This window comes from Rhipicephalus microplus, chromosome 7, assembly GCF_043290135.1.
Source record: "Rhipicephalus microplus isolate Deutch F79 chromosome 7, USDA_Rmic, whole genome shotgun sequence".
Classification (NCBI taxonomy): domain Eukaryota; kingdom Metazoa; phylum Arthropoda; class Arachnida; order Ixodida; family Ixodidae; genus Rhipicephalus; species Rhipicephalus microplus.
Window position 1 is genome coordinate 121,746,809 of NC_134706.1, and position 16,341 is coordinate 121,763,149.

General features: G+C 46.8%; 1 protein-coding gene across 1 annotated transcript in view; it reads right to left on the reverse strand.

Annotated features, from left to right (window-relative positions):
• LOC119179089 (cytochrome P450 3A43) overlaps nucleotides 1–16,341 on the reverse strand; it is a 111,231-nt gene that overhangs the window by 80,048 nt on the left and 14,842 nt on the right. The window contains exons 2-3 of the mRNA XM_075869613.1: nucleotides 11,340–11,439; nucleotides 9,879–9,931 (exon numbers count right to left, since the gene is read on the reverse strand). Coding sequence (XP_075725728.1) covers nucleotides 9,879–9,931; nucleotides 11,340–11,439 — 153 coding nt within the window. The remainder of the gene's footprint in view (nucleotides 1–9,878; nucleotides 9,932–11,339; nucleotides 11,440–16,341) is intronic.

Consider the following 16,341-nt stretch of genomic DNA (forward strand, 5'->3'; position numbering starts at 1 on the left):
AGTTAATTCTGATAAACCGTAAATCTTCTGTACATATCCTGAATCATCATCATATAAAGACGTGACACGAGAGTTGTTGTGGTGGGGTGGTATACATCGTTTATGTACACAGTGTTCATTGTTTACATATCAATGTACTATGTACAGATATTTACGTACTGATGAAGTATCTACATTTTCGTCGAGAGCTTCTTTACGGATCACATAAGCTTGGAGGAACGTTTTCCTTTTAGTATAATGACTTTGAGATCGGTAAAGTACAAAGCCAGAGAATCTTGACAAATAGGATGTAGTGGCAAGTTCGACAAGAGTCCTGGGGGCGATCCCGCACTGCTGCCGCATTTCGAACACTCCGCGCCACCCCCTTGGCTATTGCGGTGTTCATAGTGGGTAGCGGTATCAATGCGCACTGAGTGATGTCCGGCGAAAGAGGAAGAAAGCGCGCCTACCTTGCGGTCTCCTCCCAAACTAGAGCACGCGCCAAGAGTGGAGTGAGCGTCCCCTGAGTGGCAGTGCACCGCCTAGTGAGCGCTATCGAAATAGAGAGCACAACTGCGCCTCTAGTGGGCTCAATTATCTCTAGCGTACACGCCGGCACAACGACGAGAGACAACCCCCCAGCAAAGCGAGCAAGCTCCTAAAACTATATCTGCCTCCTCAGCAAGTGCCCCTCGCAACCACCGGTGCACAAATGTAGTGGCAGAAGTTGTTGATGTTGCCTATTTGAGAATAGTTCCATGCAACGTGTAATAGTATCCTTTTTTTATTTTCCTTCTCCAATATTTGCGGAGTGAAGAGATGTAACTAGTCGCATTCTTCGCAAGTTTGGGGTTACATTCAAGAGTGCAATTGCCCCATGGTAGCCTAGTGAGTTCCGGTCTATCATTCAATGTAACTCTCAGTAATGGATATCTGTAATATTCCTGATCGTTGCAAGAAATCAGTGCGTTACCATCATGTACGAGGTCATTGGAGGAGATGTAAAACCAGAATCTGTGGCTTCTTCAATGTTATATACTGCACGCCTGTTGCTGCAGTTGCTATGGGGCCCTCACGTACTTCCTTCGAATTCTTACTGTTGCTTTTGCTGTAATGATCATGGTTATTATCATGGTAGGACATTCACAACCCGTTTGCTTTGGTCATCCGTATTAAACAGTATGTTTTATGCACGGCTGTAACTGTAGTTGCTATGTAGTTCTCACGAGCTTCTCCGAAATTGTGGCTGCACTTTTTTTTGCACTTCAATGCCTGAGTAGAGTTTTTTATCGCAATGAGACATTGGCACCACGATAATTTAGGTAGTCTTGTTTATTCTTTGTTTATCATGAATTAATTTACGTCTGTTGCTGTAGTTGCAAAGTGTTGTGAGAAGTTTCGCTGGAATAATTATTATCGCTTTTGTTTTATTTGTTGTCGTAGCCATCGTGATTGTTAAGGCAAGATAACATTCACACCACGTGTTCCCTGGCTGGCAATTCTTCCTTTTGTTACGGGGGTTTAATAAAGTACACAGCAACCGGGAGGATAGCAGCAACAACAGGCAAGGCGTAGCCAGGCAGCGAACAGCCGAGCGAGCCAGGCGATGGCGATGCGCTTCCGCATGTGCCTATCTTCTTCCTCACAATAACCCCCGGTATCGAGAGGAAGTCATCTTGGCGGCCCAGAGAGAGGTCAGAGGGTAAATAATACGGCTTGAGACAGTTATTGTTGACTATTTCTCGCCCCCGACGACGAAGGTTGCAAATTGCGTAATGGGTCCATATTTACAGGGGAGGTCTCAGCGACCACGCGGTAGGGTCTGTGATACTTCGGAAGAAGCTTAGACGAAAGGCTGGGAGCAGCAACTGGCGGGACCCAAAGCCACACGAGAAAGTCGATGGTGAAAGCGTCCGGAGGCATGTCGGAGTCATGGCGCTGTTTTTGGCGACACTGTTGGTCGTAGGTGAAAGAACGGGCCAGTTTTCGGCATTCCTCGGCGTGGTGAGCACCGCTGACCCAGGCTGGCAGTCGTAAACGTCTGGATGGTATGATAGAATCGCATCAGTGGTGCTAGAGGGTTCACGGCCGTATAGCAAGAAGAATGTCAAAAATCCGGTGGTGGCTTGGGAGGTGGTGTTGTAGGCGAATGTGACAAACGGAAGAACAAGATCCCAATTGCAGTAGTCTGGCGCAACGCACATCGAAAACATGTCACCCATAGTTTGGTTAAATTGTTCTGTTAATACATTTGTCTGTGTGTTATATGTGCTAGTGGTGCGTTGAATAATTCTGTATTCAAATAGGAGTGATTGCAACACGCCTAATCGAAATACACGGCCCCGTTCACTGAGCAGTTTACGAGAGGTGGCATGGCGGAGAACAAAGCTGCGTAGGATGAACGTCTTTGGCTGTTGCGGCAGGTAATGCAGCGGTTTTGGCGTACCTTGTAAAACAATTCACGTCGATGACAATCGAGTAGTTGCCAGCGCCAGTGCATGGAAGGGGCCCGTACAAGTCAATGCCGACGCAATCAAACGGGTGGGCTGTGCAGGGAAGCGGCTGGAGAGGTGCTGTGGAGAGGTGCGAGACTGGTTTGCGTCGTTGGCAGGCGAGCCATGAGCGGACGTATTTGCAGATAAATCTGTATATTCCGCGCCAATAATAGCGTAGGAGAAAGCGCGTGCACGCCTTGAACACGCCGCCGTGGCTACACTGACCCCCGCATTCAGAAAGGCTCCTCGACTCGAATTCCTTCCTTCACTTGACTGAGTTGAGCACTGCGCCACTGCTCGACTGAAATTGACGCTGCGCTTCTCAAGAATCGCTGCACAATATTGCCTATATGCAGTGACTTGGTCCGCCAAGAGACGGCGCTCCCAACGGCTTTTTCAAGTCGAGGAGAGCTCTTGAGTGAAGGATCGTTTGTGAATACGGGAGTGAGGGTTATTGTGGAAAGCGGAGCAAAGATTGTGACGAAGATGGTGCGGCACGACCAATAACCATGTGTGGCCATCTTTGTGGTAGTTACGGTGGTATAAAAAAAACGTCGCGGATAGCTCGTCAGGTCGCAGCGACCTGATGGGTCCTTGAGCTTTGACAACCAACACAGAGCGTGGTGATCTGTTACGTCAAAGGGACGACCGTAAATATAGGGGCGAGACATCTGTAGAGTCCTAATGATGGCCAGGCACTCTGTTTTGGTTACGGTGTAATTGGTCTCAGGTTTCGTGAGTGCACGACTGGAACTGGCATCATCACGTTCTGACAGCACCAAGGCTGACACCACTGGCATCAGAGTGAATTTCTGTGCGTGTGCTCGGAGAGAAGGGGCGCAAGATTGGTGGAGACGTAAGCAGGTGTCGAAGTCTCGTAAACGCATGGTCACAAGATTCTTACCAGGCAGATAGTTTGTTGTTGCCTTGGAGGAGTGGATTGAGAGGTGCGATGACAGTAGCCAAATTTCGAACGAAGCGTCGAAAATCGGAGCATAGGCCAATGAAGGTGCGCAGTGCTTTCAGGTTAGTAGGCTTCGGGAATACAGATACGGAGTGAAGTTTAGCAGGATCGGGAAGAATGCCTCCTTTAGAGACGAGGTGTCTTAGTAGAGTTAGTTTCCGAGCAGCGAATAGGAATTTTTTCAAGTAAAGCTGGATACCGGCATTTTGGACACAGGTCAAAACTTGATGCAATCATTGTAGGTGGGTCGGGAAATCTGGCGAAGAGACGACAATATCATCTAAATAGCAGAGGCAAGTGTGCCACTTCTGGCCACGTATGATGCCTACTATCATGTGTTCAAAGGTGGCGGGCACATTACAGAGACCGAATGGCTTTACAGTGAATTCGTACAATCTATTTGGTGTTACGCGGTTTTTGAGCGGTCATTCTGAGCCATAGGCACTTGCCAATAGGTCGAGCGGAAATTCAAGGAAGAAAAGAACTCCCCTCCTTGCAAGAAGCCTAGTGGGTCATCAATTCTTGGAAACGAGTACAACACATCTTTTCGGGTATCTTGTTAAGCTTGCGATAATCGACATAAAATAGTAGTGTGTCATCTTTCTTTCGAACAAGGAGGACAGGTGATGCCTATGGGCTGTTGGTAAGTTGAATGACACTGCGTTTAAGCATGTCATTCACCTGGTCACTGATAAGGCACCTCACTCACCGATACTCGGTAGGGACGCTGTCGAATGGGCGCATGTCTTCCGGTGTCGATAGTATGCGAAACAGTCATTGTGTGGCCGAGTGCCCATCTTCAGCAGTCAGAAAAGGAAGAGAATTCGTCGAGAAAGCGAAGAAGTTGGTCTCGTTGTGTCTTCGTGAGGTCGCTGGCTATAGCTGGTGTGAAAGTTCGTGGTACTGGCCGAGGCGTTGATGTCTCGAGGGTGGCCATATCAGTGGGGTCGTCCATGGTGTCGAATATCGAAGATGAAGCCAGCTGCTCGGCTTGGCCGAGGGTTTTCCGGTGGCGCAAAGTGATTGGCTCGGGCGATGGATTGGTGATGTACATCACAGAGGCGCCTAAATGGAACTCAAGGACGGCAAATGACAATGGCAGTGACTGGCGGCAAACTAGACGTGCAGACGGTGCGAAAAGCACTGAGCCCCCATCTTCAGAGTCGCAAGAGATAGAGACAAGAATGGTAGACTGCGCAAACACAATGGTGTCGTCACGAACTGTGATTTCATAACATGTGTCCTTATCATTGATGACGTCTGTCGAAAATGGGAACAACTCGAGTTGAGTGCGGGCGCAACTGATGATCGCAGGATGTGTAAAAAGGAAATCCAACCCAAATATGACGTCGTGGGAACAAAATGGTAACGCAATGAATTCGATCACAGAAAGAACATCCTGGATGATGCCACGGGCTGTGCAGGCACCGGATGGCTCAATGTGCTGCGCGTTGGCTATACGAAGGGATAGTCCAGAAACAGGCGTCATGACTTTTTCGATATGGCGGCAAATGCCGTCATCGATTGCTGAGAGGGCAGAGCCGGTGTCAACAAGGGCTAACGTTCATGTTCCTTTTATAGCGACTTCAATAAAGTTTTGGGGATGAAAATTTGAGGCCTTATGCATTTCGCCAGAAATGCCCCTTATAACAATGACTGTTGATTTTCTATTGTCGAACTGTGGTCGAATGATTCACTCTATTGATCATCTATAGTTCCGGAATACTCATTGACTTGCTTCAAAACTTCGTTGACAATATTTCTGTTGAGCATTTTGCAATAAAATTTTTATTGACTCATTTTTATTGAAATACAATTGAGGAAGTATTTTGTGAACAATTTTTCTGTTGAGCACTTTGCAATAAAAATTTTATTGTCTCATTTCTACCAAACAAACATGGACGAAATATTTCGTAAACATTATTTCTATTGAGCACTTTCCAAAAAAAGTTTATCGTCTCATTTCTATTAGAAAACTATGGGTGAAGTATTTCGTAAACAATATTTCGTTAGAAAACTTGAGACGTGCGCCTCCTCGTGTTCTCCAGCGTGCGTGCGTGAAGGAGGGGGAAAAAAAAGAAAACAGAGGCGAGAACCGCGGAAGTTGCGAAGTTTTGTGTTCATGGTGTGGCCGTTCTATAGTACATGCCTGACAATACTGAAACACTGGCCTATGTAAGCGCGCGCCAAGAAAACACTGACCTTGGCGCGCGTTTCGGTATTCACTTGAACAGTGGTGTGGTGCTGAATAAAGGTAAGAGCTGCCACTCCACATAAATAAGATCAGTTGAAGAGAGAAAATGTGTAGAAACTACTCTATATTGCGAAATAATGCGCATAAATTCTAATTGCTCAAAAAAGTAACCGTCAAAAAGCTGAAAAGGCGCTGCTACCCGAGCGAGCAGCTGGCGGCAATTCGCGCGTACGAAATGCAAATTTTGGAGTAGGCACGCTAACATACGCATGCAAAGTTTACGTGCGAAATGGCGTTGTTTTCAACAGTTGAGAATGGGCTGCTGTCACTGACACGCGTGTAGATCGCGACACGAGTGACTTTGCTCACAGCACACGCACGCGCGAGAAACATACGTAGGTTTTGACAGCCGAAAACAGCCTCGACGCGCTGTGGTATCCGCCAATTTCGGTGAGCCGAACACTCGCGGTTCCCAGGGAAGCCCTAAAACGACGCGCGAACACACGTTAATCGATCTTGCAGAACGGCGAACCACGAACCGAAGTCGGAGGCGAAAGCGCTCACCGTGGTTCTCTCGTGTTCTTGAAGTCCTACAAACTATTCGCTGATCAAATGCATAAGTAAACAAATGCATATGGCACAAAAAAGTTCAAGGTTCCGCCAACGACTTGCAAATAGCCACTTGGTGCTCGATAACACTGCGCACTTGAGCAGCTGCTTCTCGGAAGACAGATCTCGTCGACCGTGGTGGCTCGGCGTGTCTATAGATCATGCGACTTTTCCATAATGAATAAAGTGTTATCGAGACTTTTGACCCCGTTCCGGAGTGGCTTCCCGTTCTTGACGCTGGTGTGTGTTTGCCTGACTTCTGATGAAGTATGTCCTGTGTACTTTACTGGTGATAATTTCATTCATTAAAGAAAAAAAGCCACTTGGTGCAATGGGTAAGACATTTGCCTCACGTTCATGAGGTCCCGAGTTCGACTCCAGTGCTGAGTGCGGCTTCCAGGTGTAGATTATTGTGATACTACTCGTTTTCTAATTCCTTGTAGTCTTAATATTTACTGCATCATCGGCGAGAAGCCACTCTCGAGTGCAAAAATGATGCTTTTGTGTGCATTGATTAACCATTGATGGCTTTCAACGGAAAGTCGTGGGCCAATTTTCAATCCTTGTCAACAATTGCCTTAGTGATATTTCAATTATTCCATCAACAACGTATTTGCCATCGCCATTTCCTTTTCTCTCAATCATATATCTATATCGAGTTTATTGGTGGCTTTTCAATTGAAAGTCGTGGGCCAATTTTTCATCCTGGTCAACAATATCCTCAACAGTATTTTGATTGAACCGTCATGTATTTTTGATCCCATCTGTTTTCATTGCACAGTAACTTCTCTTTGTTTTTTTTTTCAATAAGAATTTTTGTAAGGGGCAGTTTTCGTCTCCTGAACTGCGCTTTTTAGTTTTCCTGGCGCACAGGGCTCCACCGTCGGTGCATGGGGGAGAGGGAGCGGCGGGGAGGAAAAGGTGAGCAGCAACAGGAGGGTGGGGTCTGGGAGGTAGGATCAGATCCACAGCCGTCTGAATAACTGCGGCGGGGTAGACGTGGTACATACGTGACGCGTGGTGGGCGCACACTGTTGGATATAGGCGGTGCACGAAAGCGACAGTAACGGGCCACATGTGCAACAAGGCCACAATAAAAATAAATATAATGGTCGTCTTCCGTGCGCAAAAGGGGATCGTCGGCTCGTTCGTACTGTATGACTGGGCGGGTGGGTAGCGATGCTGGCGGGCGAATGGGCGGACGACGTTGGCTGTAAACCTTGCAGCACAAGCCTGAAAGCGACTGCGGCGTACGTCAGGGGAGCAGCAGTCGGAGCCTGACGGAGAAAAGGCGGGACTTCTTCGGCAACTTGGTCCCTTATAATGTTTGTAGAGTGGGTGCCAACAGGAAATTCCACTGATCGTGACCGAGCGGCATCAGTGAAATCTGGCGAGCGACCCCTTCAAGGATGAAATCCTTAAACTGTGCAGCAGAGATGAGTTGGCAGGAGTGACAGCCAATCGCGACATGGAAGTCACTTGTGGATGAGAGTGGTGCGCGGCTGTGTGTTGTTTGCGTAGCTCATCATAACTTTGGCAAAGACTGACAAGTTCAAACACTGTGGAAAGGTTCTTTGCCAGCAGCATCTGAAAGGCATCGTCTTCAATCCCTTTCAAGATATGCCTGATCGTATCGGCATCGGCCATTGCGACATCTACGCGGTTACACAGGTCGACAACGTCTTCAATGTAGCTGGTGAATGTTTCACCCTTCTGCTGCGCACGGCCAAGCAACCGTTGCTCGGCTCAAAGCTTGCGAACAGCGGGGCGCCTGAATACTTCCGCCACGTGCGTTTTGAAAGCAGCCCATGTCGGGAAGTCACGCAGGTGGTTTCGATGCCACCCGCTGGGGACGCCGCTCAAATAAAATGGCACGTTGTTGAGCGTCATTCCAGTGGTTGATCACGCTTACGCGTTTGTATTCGACAAGCCAGTCTTCAACATCCTCTTCTGTACCGCTGAATATTGGTGGGTCGGGCAGACCAATGTAGGCAACAGGACAGCAGGTTGTTGCTGTGGTTTATTTGGTACTTCATCCGGCTTTGCAGAGGCTGGGTTGAGTTTCCAGCAGCGAAGTTCCAGGTTGTCACTACCCAGCACCTCCACCACTTGTTGCGGGGCTTTATTATGGTACACAGCGACCGGGAGGATAGCAGCAACAACAGGCAATGCGTAGCCAGGGAGCGAACAGCCGAGTGAGCCAGGCGATGGCAATGCGCTTCCACATGTGTCTATCTTTTTCCTCACCGCCTTGGTCTAGTGGCTAAGGTACTCGGCTGCTGGCCCGTAGGTCGCGTGATTAAATCCCGGCTGCGGTGGCTGCATTTCCGGCGGAGGCGGGAATATTGTAGGCCCGTGTACTCAGCTTTGGGTGCACATTAAAGAACCTCGGGCGGTCGAAATTTCCAGAGTCCTCAAGTACGGCATCTCTCATAATCATATGGTGGTTTTCCGTCGCTAAGCCCCACATAATAATCAACTGTAGGTCTGTCGCTGTAGTTTATACGTAGGGGTCACAAGCTACGTTAGCATCATTACTGTTATTCTCGTTGTACATGTTGCAATAGCAACCATGGTTTTTAACAGACAATAATATTCACACCACGTTTGTTTTCCCAGCCTAAGTTTGCGATTAGGTCATATTTTTGTACGCATCATGCTGTAGTTGCTGATTGGTTGTTACATGCTTCGTTTTGATGGTTCCTTTTGCTGTGATTTCTTTAATATCTCTCGTGGCTATCCCACCAATCCTGTTGAAACAATCGCCTTAAACATAAGGAGAAACAATGATTGCCGAAAGCTTCACGCAGGAGCGACTAAAATCCAAGTTCATCGTCGTCCTCTTGCCGTGATCCAGGGTACATTTGATTTTGGTATGCCAACTTAAAAGCATTACCTTTTTTAGAGTGTACGTACATAATCGTTATGTCCTACAAGTTTCATTCACCACACATGTTCATTGCAGTGCAGTCTGTTTTTGTCTACCATAGCTCTGGCACGGTGTGAAAGCACAAGCAGAAGTTCCCAATTTTCGGACACAGTGCATATATTGATTTAAAATAAAAATGCTAGAATAAAAATTCCACTGGATCCAATAAACTGATAGGCAATATTGCATGCATCAAGGCTGCTACTTGAAGACCTAAAGGCGGCAGCCTTTAAGAATACACTGCTTTCCGAAACGCTGGCTTAAGTGGCAACTTTTCTTTCAAGTATTTCAATCACTTTAAATGCTCATCTTCCCTGAACTTGCCTTGCATATTTGCTCCTGGTTTTTCGTACTTACGACTTACAATTCTTGTAACATGGCTCTGTCTAGACACACCGAACTTCAAGTGAGCTAACAACGTTAGTCCTGTCACTTCAAACGTTTGCCGAGAACACTTATACTGATGCGTGAGAAAATTACACTAATACTGGCTCCCTCACTCTGCCATCTAAGCACCAGTGGTGAGAAGCTCCACACATAAAAACTTTTCGGTGTGCCCGGCTAAACCTTCTTCTTACGTTCATTTCACAAGGCTGTCTCCTGCTGAATGAAGCAACAAAGAAAAGAAAGACGCAAGGAAGTTGAGGTATGCGGCAGACGCACAGTTTTTACGTTAAGACCTTAAATTGCAGAGTAGCAGTTACTTACCCAAACACATCGCCATATTCATTCAGCCATTGATCGATCCTTTTTATGGTAGTCTGAAACCGGTAAACGTGCAAGAGAGCTCCTGAAATTCAGCTTCATCGATCAAAAAAAGAGGGCATTGAAAAGCGACAGGAAGTTTTCAGTAACCCGCACAAAGTTGGGCACAGCACGGCTAGTCGATCCTGAATTCTTCTGGCTGGCGTAGATTAATTTCTTTTTATTTATATCTCTTGTGTCATTTCTCTCTCTATGTATTTGATTTTGTTTCTCTTCCATTGTTCATGTCCACTTGTCTACACATTTTGTTTGTTTATGCTATTTGTTTCTTCTTTCTCAGATGCTTTGCCATTCTACTTTTCCTTGTCTTTATATGCTTTACTCTGCCTCTGATTTCCCTTTATCACCCTCGTTTACTTTTCGCGCCGACTTGTACAAGACTGTCATGCTTCGCCAGCGTGTGTGAACGGCTGATTGGTCACGATACTATCTCTACTGTATTTTAAGGCTCCTTAAAGTATTGGTTACGTCTGCTTCAACGTATTATAGTGGTGTAAGCCTGCAGTCTGTGCCCTTATTTATTTACAGGGGCCACGTGATGAGTAGCGAACTTCGTCCTATTTTTACAACACAACTTTGCTTCATCATAACGGTGGCTCCTGTGTTCATTACTTTTATTTCGAGTTTTAACAAATTCGCTGCGAAACACCTGTTTGACTCATCTGCGTGTCCTCTCGTGAACCAGCCAAACAACATTGTCGTGGTTTTTTTGTAACTAGGTGTTATTGTATATCAAGTCTTTTTGTGCATTTGCGTGTGAGTGGAGAAAATTTTAACGCATTTGACAATCAATTGGTTAAGCAGCCAATTTTTTTAGAGTCCCACCTTCAAAACGCAGCTCATGGGTGCATACGCATGACGCTCAACCAAACGTTCTGGTAGTTCAAAAGAGCCCCGCACGGTGGTCTAGTGGCTAAGGTATTCGGCTGCTGACCCACAGGTCGCGGGATTGAATCTAGGCTGCCGTGGCAGCATTTCCGATGGAGGCGGAAATGTTGTAGGCCCGTCTGCTCAGATTTGGGTGCATGTTCAAGAACCCCAGGAGGTCTAAATTTCCGGAGCCCTCCACTACGGCATCTCTCGTAATCATAGGGTGGTTTTGGGACATTAAACGCCACATATGAGTCATATCAATGTTATTTCAGAATTGGTGGCTAAGACTGAATTTTCTATTTTTTTATTTCATTTTTAACCAAGTGTGTGTATGGTCCTGTGCCATAAATACTACGAAAAAAATAAAAAGAGATAAGCTCTGCTTCATAAGTACGTGAACACAGCAACATACTTTCGAAAGCCTTTGACGTCTACCTCAAACCAGCGTCGTCATTCTTGTTTCAGCTGTGTGAACGTTATTCATGTGCAGAAACGTCAGTTTCTCAAATCGTGAACCATTATTTTACTTACTGGTTTCCAGAATTCTTGACTATTGCCACTGATTAAGCTCAGTAGAGGCACCGTTGGAACTCCCGTGCCGTCGAAAGCATCGAAGCAGGCACGGCGCCGGCTGCAATGGTAAATGGCAGTGATTAGTCACTATCACTTGCTTGCTGCGTTGTCACGTATAGCAGACAGGATTCCGTAAATATAGTGGTAAATGAAAATGCATAAAAATTAGAGTCATACATATACAGGTAAGGCACTTTAAGCGAATGGGTTTCGATGTTTCAGAAAAAGGACACGTAGCTGGGCTTACCAAGCAAAAATGCGTGCGGTAAACAGCATTTTGCCTTTTTATGCGGGGGCTTATTTCGCTTGTGGGCTGTGAAAGCCTCCCCATGTACACAACTGAAGATTTCATCTTATATCGATACAAAAGGTCTTCGGTCTTCGTTGCCAATTGGTCGGAATACCTGAGAGACAGGATTGATATATTTGGTTTTACTGTAGCCCAAACGCCAGAAAAGCCCGCTATGGGTAGTTTAGTTCGCAATGTCAACCAAGGCTGTTTCGGCTCAACGACACTATATATCTCCCAGTAGGGGCCTGTAGGAGCGGAAATGACCGTTCATATTGCACCTATTCCAAGTTTGTGGGAGTTAACTTACAACTGACGACAGAACCCCCGATCAAGCCGAGTGTTCCTTCTGCAACTTCCCCATGTGTTTTAGGGTCGAAGCTCCTTAAAGCAGCACCCGTTCGTCCCCCGTCATAGTACGTAACATGTCTTACGCTTTGACATGCAAGGTGGTGCCGGTGGGAGATTTCTCCTGTGCGTTGTTGAACAATAAAAAAATTGCAGCATGCGCATTAACTAAAAGTCGAATTCACCTGTCTCGCATTCCCCATTAGCCGCCATTTTCATGTACATTGAGCACTATCTGACAAGAAAGGGTTGCTACGTTATACTCCCTAGGGGTTACCTCCTTGGTTTTAGAAAGGTTTAGCGAGCGTTGGACCGCAGTGCCTTGAATAATACAGTGAACTCGTATATACCATGAACTCGCGGTGGTTAAAGGTGGGAAGTAGACACAAAGCACAAGCCGTAAGAAAGTGCGCATGTGCCACCTCTCGTTTAGTCCTTGGAATGTCCGCTGGATGGTGGTGCTTCGATATGAGGAATATATGATGAAAAGATGGGAGATGGTGGTACTTGGAGTGTTGAATAGGTGGACGAACGGACACACAGACAGATGCATGGATGGACGCGCGGATGGCTGCACGTATGGATGAACGCATGGACGGACGCTAGGGCGAATGTAATGACGAACGCATGATTGATTGAAGATTTGATTTGTGGGGTTTAACGTCCAAACACCACCATATGATTATGAGAGATGCCGTAGTGGAGGGCTCCGGAAATTTCGACCACCTGGGGTTCTTTAACGTGCACCCAAATTTGAGTACACGGGCGTACAACATTTCCGCCTTTATCGGAAATGCAGCCGCCACAGCCGGGATTTGATTCTGCGACCTGCGGGTCAGCAGCCGATTACCTAACCATGGCGGAGCATGGACGAACGCAGGGACCGAGGCACGAACAGGCGCACGCGCACGAACGGGAGGATGGACGCGTGGACGGTCACAGAGACGGACGCATGGATGAACGGAAGCAAGAAAGAATGGACGGACGGATGCTTCGTGCCACTCTCCATCATTCACCCCGTGGATATGCTGCTATTTTTTCCGCTTTACTGATCTTGGTGCACTAAATCTATTTTCGTATGCTTTACCAATAATCCTCCCGAGCCATGCTGATGTTCTTTCGCTACCGCATTCTGAGCGCTTTACCGCAGCCTTCCTTTAATGCTTCAGATGGTCCACCTGATTGAACTGCGTTGCCCGTTCCTTTAAAATTTAGTATAGCTCACAGCATTTGAACTACTTTCAACGACTTTTCGCCAACAACGTCAACTTTTTTCAGCTGCGATCACTTTGGCTGACAAGCCAACACGCCTTCAGAAGAAAACGACACCTGTGCCCCTTGCTATATTAGGGCCTGCTGAAAGCATAGTGAGTGCAGTAAGGACAAAAAAAAGTACGCAATTATTGTGCCTTGAGATTTTTATTAGCAGGAACTGTTTCCTGTATAAAGTTTAAAACAAACGCTTTTTTTCTTCAACCCTGAGGAGGTGTCTGAAATTCTTCTCGTGGAAAAGATTCATTGACCTCACTAACAATAATCAATAATTTTAGAACACTCAAGGTCATACCTATCAAAAATATTATATTTAGGAATGAAGAAAGAAGTAAGCCTTGTAGACAAGGTTACAAGAGGAACAAAAGAGCGAATGCAAACGCGGTTGCTGCTGACTTGGTACTAGTACTTGTAAAGCTTAAATGAGGGACCTCAATTTTGCGGTCCGCCTACTTCTCAGATGGGGCCAAAGAAATAACAGTCTTCGTTCATTATATTTAATGCTTTTGCGACTGTTTGTGACGTTGCTAAAGAAGCGTTGCGGTGTTTTCTTGCCGATATCAAATACCTGCTCTTCACTTTTGTTTTCGGGTAAGCTTTTAAGCCGTGAGTGATCATGAGCATGTTTTTCGTGAGGAACCCCTTGCAGTTACCATGTGCTAAAACCTAACCAGGTAACAATAAATTTACCTAGATTTAAATTATTGTTGTGGAGATCGGTATGGAGTGGCGACAAGGATGGAATTCACTATTTCTGAGCGCTGAATATAACCATCCACCACCACGGAACGTCGACGGGCATGACCTCGGCTACGAGTCCCGGCACCCCAAGTTTCGACGAAAATCAAGAGAAGTGGGAAATTTACTCGACTCAGCTGGAGGCATTCTTTGAAGCAATTGATAATAGCAAAGCGGAAAAGAAAAGGACGTTTTTGGTTTCGATGCTATTGGCGAAGGTGGTAGGCGTAATTTCGGGACACTGTGCTCCACGTAAGCTAAATCAGCTGAGTTACGTAGAAGCACTTGTCTTCCTAAATGCCCACTATGCGCCGAAGTGTAACGAAGTTGCCACAAGTTACAAGTTCTTCCTTAGGGACCAAACTGCCACTGAATCTGTCCGAGACCATATCATTGAACTTCGCAAGCTAACAAGTGTAATTTCAGCACCGGCCTTGGCCGTATGTTACGTGACTGCATCGTTTGTGGCATTCGAAATCGCGCCGTGCAGCAGACGCTGCTCAAAAGAAGTGAGCTCACGCTGGCTGAAACGACAAACATTGTTACGGCTGCTGAAACCGTTGCGCAGGAAGTTAGTGCCATGACCAAATAGGATGTGGCAGCGGTATGCAGTTTAGCTGAAATATCACGCCCGTATGAAACCACCGTCAGAGATAAAAAGAAACAAATTGCCGATTGCGCACATTGCGGAGGATATGATCATCAAGCAAATTATTGCACGCACAAGAGAGATCAACGTTTTCGCTCTGGGAATACGGGTCATTTTGCAAGAAAATGGTGCTCCCAATCGAGGCTCAAGGCTTGTATCAGGCAGGCTGGCAGTGCTTACGCCATTCAAAATGAGAGCACTGCATCTGAAACAGATCACATTTTCAATAATCCCACAAGTGTATCTGAAAAACATCGCCTGAGCTGGCCGCGCTGATCAAAATAACGCACAGCTGCTATTTGAGCAAGCTACCCGTTGTCGGTGAACTGCAGCTTCAAGCTCAGTTTTCAGGCAAAGCTGTTCCTGCCACCCTGATCGTTATTGTGTTCTGGTCCTAGCCTTTGCGAAAGGGATTTAATCCCAGCATTGTGAATACTTCCGGGCGAGTTCCTCGGAACAGTGCAATCGGTATCAGTTGCTCCCGACAGCCTCTGCACAGTTTCATGCACTTTTTGAATCTGGGCTTGGAATAATAGAGAGACCTCCAGCGAAATTCCACCTTCGAGAAGACGCCCACCCTTAGTTCCACAATGCATGGCCTATCCCATACGCTCTTCGTGAGAAAGTGTAAAGAGAACTGGAATGCTTAGTGAGTGAAGGCATATTGTCGCCTAGAGCCCATTGAGTGGGTGGCACCAACAGTGCCGGTACTAAAGAAAGACGGGTCGCTTCGCATCTGCGGTAACTTTAAAACCACAAGTAGTTTTGCGTGCACATCTGAGCACTATCCACTATTTAACATCGAGGATATTCTCGCGTCTATTCGTGGGGGATCTCTTTTCACTACATTGGATCTGAAGGACGCGTGAACCAGCTCCCTTTAGATGAGGAAGCGAAGAAGGTGGCCGTCATAAGCACGCTGAAGGGGCTGTTCTTCTATGAACCTCTTCCGTTTGGAGTTGCCTCGGCTCCCGCGATTTTTCAGCGCTACATGGAAACCGTCCAGGCTGGCCTTCCAGCCGTGCAGGTGTACTTGGACGATGCACTAGTCGCCGAGCGTAAAGACGGTAACGACTCTGTTCTCCGGGAGATCTTACACAGTTTTCAGGAAAACGGTGTCAAGCTGAAGGCGGAAAAATGTCACTTCCGTAAAGACTCAATCGTCTACTTGGGGCAACGGATCGACAAAGATGGTTTGCACCCGTCGGAAAAGAACCTCGCTGCAATACGCGACTCCCCAAGGCCTACAAATGTAAGCGAACTGCATTCGTTTTTGGGTCTGCTGTCGTATTATCACCGGTTCCTTCCAGACATGTCGGCCATCTTGACCCCCTTGTATAAGCTGCTCGATGAAGAGCCTAAATGGGAGTGGGGTACAACTAAAGAAAACTTTTATCTAAAGGCGCTACGAACGCTTCTCAGCTCAATATATGTTGACATACTTTCAGCCCGACCAACCAGTGCGGCTGGAATGCGATGCGTCACCATCGGGTTTAGGTGCCGTCATTTCGCACTGCATGGGCGTGGGAAACTTCCATAAGCCCATCGTTTTCCGTTCGCGCACACAGACGCGCGCTGAAAAAAATTTATTCGCAGCTCAAGAAGGAAGTTCTGGCGCTGACGTTCGGAGTCTCAAAGCTTCGAGACTACCTGTTGGGCCGCGA